The sequence below is a fragment of the Adiantum capillus-veneris genome, chromosome 3, assembly GCF_014529385.1.
Source record: "Adiantum capillus-veneris isolate H3 chromosome 3, ASM1452938v2, whole genome shotgun sequence".
Taxonomy (NCBI): domain Eukaryota; kingdom Viridiplantae; phylum Streptophyta; class Polypodiopsida; order Polypodiales; family Pteridaceae; genus Adiantum; species Adiantum capillus-veneris.
Window position 1 is genome coordinate 177,313,184 of NC_140933.1, and position 7,434 is coordinate 177,320,617.

The 7,434-nt window shown below is 39.2% G+C and overlaps 1 protein-coding gene across 1 annotated transcript; it reads left to right on the top strand.

The window, feature by feature from the left end:
• The first annotated feature begins 731 nt into the window (after window positions 1-731).
• Window positions 732-2,903, top strand: LOC147462243 (uncharacterized). Its single transcript, XM_086502996.1, has 9 exons — window positions 732-764; window positions 900-965; window positions 1,081-1,266; window positions 1,377-1,496; window positions 1,571-1,627; window positions 1,727-1,789; window positions 1,863-1,925; window positions 2,005-2,022; window positions 2,607-2,903. Exons 1-9 carry the CDS (start codon window positions 732-734, stop codon window positions 2,901-2,903), a joined length of 903 nt encoding a protein of 300 aa, XP_086359122.1.
• Window positions 2,904-7,434: the final 4,531 nt, after the last annotated feature.

Here is a 7,434-nt window from a genome sequence, read left to right on the forward strand (position 1 = left end):
AGCCTTAAGTGCAGCAAATGCAGCAGCGTTTTCAGCCTTAAGAATAGCTATTGATGAGGCTCTCAAGGCCAAGGTGGTTGTGGTATAGGCACCATCAATTGGGGAATTAGCTGGTCTGTTGAGGCTGATCTCACATGCAAATTTATGCAGATACGTTCGTTTCTAGACATGTGTTTTCCTATATTTGTTCTCATTATAAGTGCTACAAATGTTGCATTGCATTCTATCTTTGGTTTTAAACTCATACCAAAAGGCCCTTGACGTGAAGATGTCTATCAAGACTATCACCTATGCTTGCAACTTGAAGTGCTTTGGCATTATGTTGTACATGCAATGGAAAAATATTCATAATGGAATGTTAATTAAAACTACATTTTGATTTAATAAATACTTTCATTTTGATATGTTACAGGAAAATAATGAAACATGTGTATGTTTAAGTGATACCAATATTGACAAACTTGAAAAGGAGGAGGTAATAATACATGTAGTTGTTGATTATGGGAAGTGCTACTCAAGTAGTATGCAGCTTGCCAAAGTTCATTGTTTTCCAAATGTGTAAAATTACATTTGTACATTGCATCGTCCATGAGAGGGTAGGTAGGATATTGCACAAAGCAAGAGCAATTTTCTACTTGCTTTAAACCATTAGATACATCTCACATGTTAGACATGAATGCAAAGTGTTTAATTTTTAGATATTGACCAGCTTGAGCGAAAGTGAAGAAAAAATGTCCAGCTATGAAAGTGTAACAATCAAAGAGGTATTGCACTTTAGCTTACAGAACTTGATTTCAGTGTTTTCTTGGACAAAGCTAGTTGTTATAAGTGCTTTGTAAAAGAGTTTGTTGTGCGAGGATAATCTTATATTAAAGATGGTGATAATGCTAGTTGTCTAGGCTTTTGATGAACCGAGCATTAATGAGAATGAGAAAGAGAGCTTCCCTCATTTGCAAAATAATGAGGTACGTGTTTCAAGTGGTTTCTATCTCTTATTATAATGTGAAAAGCAATAATATGTTTACTCTTATATTGTTTTGCTTATCTAGTTACTTGTCAAACTCTTGTTCCTTTATTTAGGACGATCACTTCACTCATGGTCAAATGAGTATCACGTCTCCATGTGCACTCATAGCTTCAAGGACTTGTGAAGAGAATGTTGTCAACGACGACAATGCTAAGTTTGCCAATACTTCAAAAGTTATGGAGAAGCAAATTGGAAGATCAAACGTCCTAGTCGATGAGCTAGTTCATGAATATCACTCGGTAATGTGCAACATGCATGCAATCATGAATTACAAGATGCTTATTTAATTTGGGTTGATTTATGGTCTTAGTTTCTTTCAACATCGTGTGTTTTTATTTCTCTTTGATAGATTGATATGACTTCTAATCTTGCAAGACAAGCAACACTTTGCACAAAAGAGGCCTTCAAGACGAAAGAAGATGATGAGAGTGCATCTCAAGAAATTAAAGCTTCTAGTGATTTTGAGAATGTAAGTTGAAGAGTATGTACATCTATGTAAAGTGTCTTGGAACTTTACATGATTTCTTGCTTTGAATCTTGTAGGACATTGAAGTAGACGAAAATTTGAGGAAAAAGTTTTTTCACTTAAACTCTAACCTCGTAAGAATTCTATCTTATTGTATACATCAAAATTTAGAATCGTATGTATTTAAATACAAGTCAACTCTCTACTTGAGTCTTGTCACATGTCACTTGTAGGTTGAAGGTAGCTCCAAAAAGAGGACAAATTCAAAAGAGCTTGAAAAGAGTGTGAAGAAAAAAGTTTCTACTTGTAGATTGAGTTTGTTTCTTTGGTTTTCAAGTGCAAGTGGATTAAAGTAATGTTTTATTGTAGGCGTTGAGTGATATCACAAATGCTAACAACAAGGGTCTTCAAAGTTCCAAACAAGATACTAAGGTGACTGCTCATTCTCTTTAAGTTGAATATAGATTGTCTTGTATAAGGAATGTTCTGCAAGTTATCTAATTTTTTGTAGGAATCACAAGTATCCATTGTAAGAGGAAGACGTGAACGTCTTGTGAGAGCTCCTTCTAGATATAGAGATTGAGATTGGAGTTATCTTTTTGGCTCTTTACCTTGGTTTTGTGGGACTTGACTTACTGTATGAAGGATATATTTTTAGTGCGTTTATAAATGAGGTGCTTATGCATGCTATAGTAAATTGCCACTTATGCATGCTTATACATATAAGCTGAATTCTCACTCCTTTTGAGTATTACATTTATGAATTTATACTTAAACGCTCAAAGTTTAGAGGTTCCTTCTTTAAGTAAACTCATGTAACAAGAATTACTTTTGTAGTGCATTATGGAGCTTTGATTATAAGTGTTTTGCTTGAAAGTTGAAGGTTAAGCTTACACAAATGTCTTTGATTGTAAATATTGACATTACAAAGAAAACAACACTAAAACGGAAAGGGAGACAAGAAAGACATAGAGATGCTCAAGTATGGAAGTTATCTTTTTTTACACAGGTGTGTGATTTGATTTGTGTTTAGTATTGTTATTTATGTGTTTATTTACTTGGTTGCTATCCTCAACCTGTACAAAAATGATTACTTCTTTGGGTGTTTATCAGGGTGACATCAAAAGCAAGAGTAGTGTTGATTTAGATGTCCTTACAAAGGAGGACAAGGAAGCAATTGTCATGAAGTACTTACGGGAAAATGATGTGGATGCCATGTATGGAAACTTACCTTCTAAGGTGAAGCTAATACAAGAAGCAAACAACGTACATTTTGTGGACGTAAAAGGGTCTACATCAAAGATTGTCATGTTGGACACATTAGTTTCTTGGGTAATTGCATTGGGAAAGGTACATGTAAATCAACGCATAGGGCTTGTTGCCACTCAAGACGTGATTGTTTTATCTTAATCAATTCATAGTAAGAATTGATGTTGGAATTGAATGATAGTTATAATGTTGATTTAAGTTTTATGGTATATCTTCCAACTTCGATACGCTAAATGTTTTACAATATATATTGCTTTAAATTACCAATCAAAATTAACGTACTTCTGTAAAATTGTGTTTCACTTTTGGTTTCTTTATCTTGTAAGATGTTAAATGGTGTATTGAAGAATCTTATATAGATCAAAAGTAAAGTGTGCTCATATTATTGAACAATTTCTAGGTCTTAGGAGATTTTGTTTAGATAGGTAGAATATGTAAGATGGTTTTGAGGAAATACATACATAATCCATAAAAGCATGTGTATGTGTGTGTGTGTGTGTGTGTGTGTGTGAGAGAGAGAGAGAGAGAGAGAGAGAGAGAGAGAGAAGAAGAAGAAGAAGAAGAGTATTTTAACGTCGTGGGAAACTATCCCAAGAGACCTTAAAGATCTATCCGACGATGAGAGTTGAACTCAAGACCTGCTGTTCAAGTGGGAAATGGCATTACCAATCTACCACACATTTGGGTGATAGAAAGGTGTGTGAGAGAGAGATTGTTATTCAAGAGGGAAGTGGAATTACCAATCCACCACACTTGGGTGATAGAAAGGTGTGAGAGAGAAACTGACTTTTTTGGTATCAAAATATACAATTTTAGGGTAGGGGGGCCAATAATGGGATGGTCCCTTGTAGGAAAACGGACGGGGCTTAAAACAACTTCAATAAAAGCACCCATTCTAAGACATCGAGTGCTATTTGGTGGGATGGTTTTTGAGAGCTAAATCAACCTCTTATTGGTTGAGAGCAGACTCGAGTCCACGCGAGTCCGCATCCGTGAATAAGCCCATGCTTGTCTCGCATCTTCAACCCCTTTATTTTTCACGAGAAAATTTTTGCTTTCTGTCGTCCATGTTTGTAAAGACGCTATCATGGCCTCTTTGTAGCAACATGACCTTTGCCTCATCGGCGTTTTGGGCACAAAGTCATCAAAATCATGTAGCAACCATGTTTTTCACTCGGCACCATCATAAAGGTCGTTAATATGGCCCCTTTATCCTAGCTAGTATATTATTCAATAGTATAATTTTAAATAGAGAAAATTATTTTAATCATAAAAATAGCAAAATTGTATTATCATAATGAAATTATTCTTACGATGATGAGAATATGATGTTTATGTTGTGAGAAAATTACTTTATTATCTTAGAAAGGTCCTATGAATTTTTCTCATGTTAGTCACTTAACCATGAAAAGTTTACTTTCTAACCATGTAAAGTAGGTTTTCTTACTTAGAATTTTAAATGAAAAATAGCAATGATCGTAAATTTTTCTCATCATATGAATTACTTTCTCACAATGCAATGATGTCTTCTAAGAATGAAACGTCAAGGGAATATTTCTAACTTTAGAACAAGCATTTTTATGAAGGAACTAGAACATTCATTTTAAAGTTTCTAAATTGTGATTGAACTTGATCTTTATGTCTATGAAAACACACATTCTACCCTATTTTCATATCATGAGAACGTGTCTAAAACTCCTGGTGTGTCTGGCAAACTACCCTTGGTCCTCTTGGCCGCTCTCTGGTAGCCTCCCCGCCTTCTTGGTCCCCTCCTAGCTTTTACTGTCTGGCCACCCCGCGGTTGCCTTCTATTGCAATGGCAGCCCTCCCTATCTTTGGCCATCCCGTCTCTCTTTCCCATGCAAGCCCACTTGGCAGCACATTCCCATGCAGAAACAGGCAGATGGCGTACTTTTCTCCTCATGCAGGCTGCAGCTTGCGGCCATACCTTCTTTTTTGCATTCTCTACAAACAAACATATGTTCCTTTTTTCAACAAAACCTTGATATGGTGAGCATTCACGCGCAAAGATCATTGAACTGCCTCCGATTGCCGACAATCGGTGTCTCATAGCACTTTGTTCACCAAAGAGATTACCTGGTTGATCTCCTCCCTTGCCACAATATACGACACCTCACAAAATTTGCCTTGCATCTTCAAGCATTCTTACTTGCAAATATTTTGCACCATGTCCGGCCTGTTAAATGCCCCACTTAGCATACACATCCAACGGTACCTGTCACACTTGGCACCCGACACATGCTCAAGCACATTATCGCGACACTGTCTGCTGCCGTACACCTGCAATGAGCCTTTCCACGGGTCGACATATTCAAGCTGCACCATCGTGTGTAAGGGTGGAGAGATGCCCTGGCAGTAGGTACGCTTGGTGTGGTCGGTTTGTGGAGTGTGAGAATAGTGGAAATTGAGCAGGCGGTGGCCTGCTAGTGTGCAGTGTTTTTTTGAAGGTGTTTTCCAAGAGGATAGGGGTGTTGTGGATACCCTGAGCTATAGAGAGGCCCTTTTGTTTGTGCTGGGCATGTTCCCCCATTCCCCCTCTCCAACGTCATCGATTTCTACGTTATCTTTTGTGTGTGTGTGAGGGTCTAGCTTTATTTTGATTTCTTCATGTCAATTGGGCCCCATCATATGGGGTCCCATAAGTTGGTAGGACTTATTCTTCTACTGTTTTTTGTCTTTGATGAATTGAAACGTCAATAGTTTTGTGACATTTTGTCTTAAATTGCTGATGTATCAAGCCACTGAAGAACGGAACCAAATTGCAGATGTCGACCCAGGGCCTAAACCTTAAATGAAGAAGCAGAAGTAGTAGATGTACGGATTTCCATAGTTCATGCTAATCTGCTGACGTGGTAGATTGTATGGATTTTTGCACCTTGCACTGGCTTGCTGACGTGGTAGATTGTACAAAGTTTTGTAGATTTTGTTGGCTGCTTTTGGGGCCATATGCTTTTTGGATCGACAAGCTGCTTTTGAGTTGAAAGCTTTTCAGGTAAACTGCTTTTAATGGCCAAGGGCCTTTAAATATGAGGCTAGGGCTCATTCTCTGGCACTCTTTTGGGAGAAGGAGCAGAGGATGGAGTACCGGCTTGTACTCTTTTTATGCAATATAAATAAATACCAAAAGGGGCGCGAAGGTTTGGGGCAATACGCTTTGGGGTGGAATTTCTCCACATTGTGTTGCATGTGCTCTCTCTCTTTCAATTTAGTTTTTATTGAAGTGCTTAAAATCTGTTCAGTCTGTTCTTTTCTTTTGACAGGTCTCACAAAACCTGAGTGTTGCTAAACATAAAAAACCCTCATAGTCATGCATAGCCGATCCCAAGTTTCCAACTCCGCCCCGTGCACTAAAGCATGGCCACCTCCTATCCTGTGAGAGGGGTCCTCCAACATGTTGAAGTCCTCCCTAGCACACCATTTCTCTACATGCGGCAAAGACTCAACAACATGAGACTAAAACTCAGCACATGCACTTGCCACATTGGGCGTGTAAATGTTCAAGAAACCCATGAGGAAACCTTGAATCTATTTAGTAGCCCACTGAGCTCTACCTTGCACAATAATACCTTTGCCCACAATAGCCTGCTTCCAAGAATTCGCAATAGTCATATATACCCCGCCCTCAATACCTCAAGGTCCAAATATAGCTCACCAAAACACTTCATAGCAACCATGCAAAATTAACCAACATGTCTAATGCGGATCTCACACAGATGATACTCCTACAACATAAGAATATCAATCTCACCACCCACAAGCATCGATGAAGCTCCTGATGCAATTGACCCATCTGACGTTGAAATTGGGGACCACCTAATCCATGCACTTCCATGAGACAATTCTCATGGGGTCAATGAGAGAAAACAGATGCTGCAATACTAGCCAACCTCGCTATCTTTGAGGTTGTCTTGAAAGGGGAGTAATCCACATCCGAGCAACCTCTAGAAAAGCACATTTGGAGTGACTGTCCCACCCAGGTCCACGCCAAGCGTGCAGCCCGTAGGGCTACATCCTCTGTCAAAGAATCCTCATGTACAAATACATAGCATGGAGGGATCTGAGTGTCATCAAACAAATGCACCACAATGTGCCTGCAACTTGCTACATGCAACAGTGTCACGTTGAACTTGGCTGAAGGCCAAAGTGTCTATACTGTGTTTTTCACCCCTAGGTCCCCTGTGTGGTGTGAGAACTCAGTGGCCTAGATCTGGAGCTAACCAAGAACTCTGTGAAGGGTCTACTCTGTAGGGTCCTTGCCGCACAATGGAAAGGAGAAACCTACCAATGGATCCAAAGACTCATTGCCTTGAGATAAAAAGAGGACGTGGACTGGAAATGCACCACAATGTGCCTGCAACTTGCTACATGCAATAGTGTCACGTTGAACTTGGCTGAAGGCCAAAGTGTCTATACCGTGTTTTTCACCCCTAGGTCCCCTGTGTGGTGTGAGAACTCAGTGGCCTAGATCTGGAGCTAACCAAGAACTCTGTGAAGGGTCTACTCTGTAGGGTCCTTGCCGCACAACGAAAAGGAGAAACCTACCAATGGATCCAAAGACTCATTGCCTTGAGATAAAAAGAGGACGTGGACTGGAAAGCAAGCCTCCTCTTGGTGATGGGAGAAGAATCATCAAGGAATCACGTGAAACTAT

What these genes read in the sequence shown, in the direction of transcription:
- LOC147462243 (XM_086502996.1), top strand. Translation starts at nt 732, where the DNA reads ATGTCCAGCTATGAAAGTGTAACAATCAAAGAG. An exon ending in TTCACTTAAACTCTAACCTC is followed by an intron (nt 1,628 to 1,726) that starts GTAAGAATTCTA and finishes TGTCACTTGTAG; the next exon opens with GTTGAAGGTAGCTCCAAAAA. An exon ending in AAAAGAGTGTGAAGAAAAAA is followed by an intron (nt 1,790 to 1,862) that starts GTTTCTACTTGT and finishes GTTTTATTGTAG; the next exon opens with GCGTTGAGTGATATCACAAA.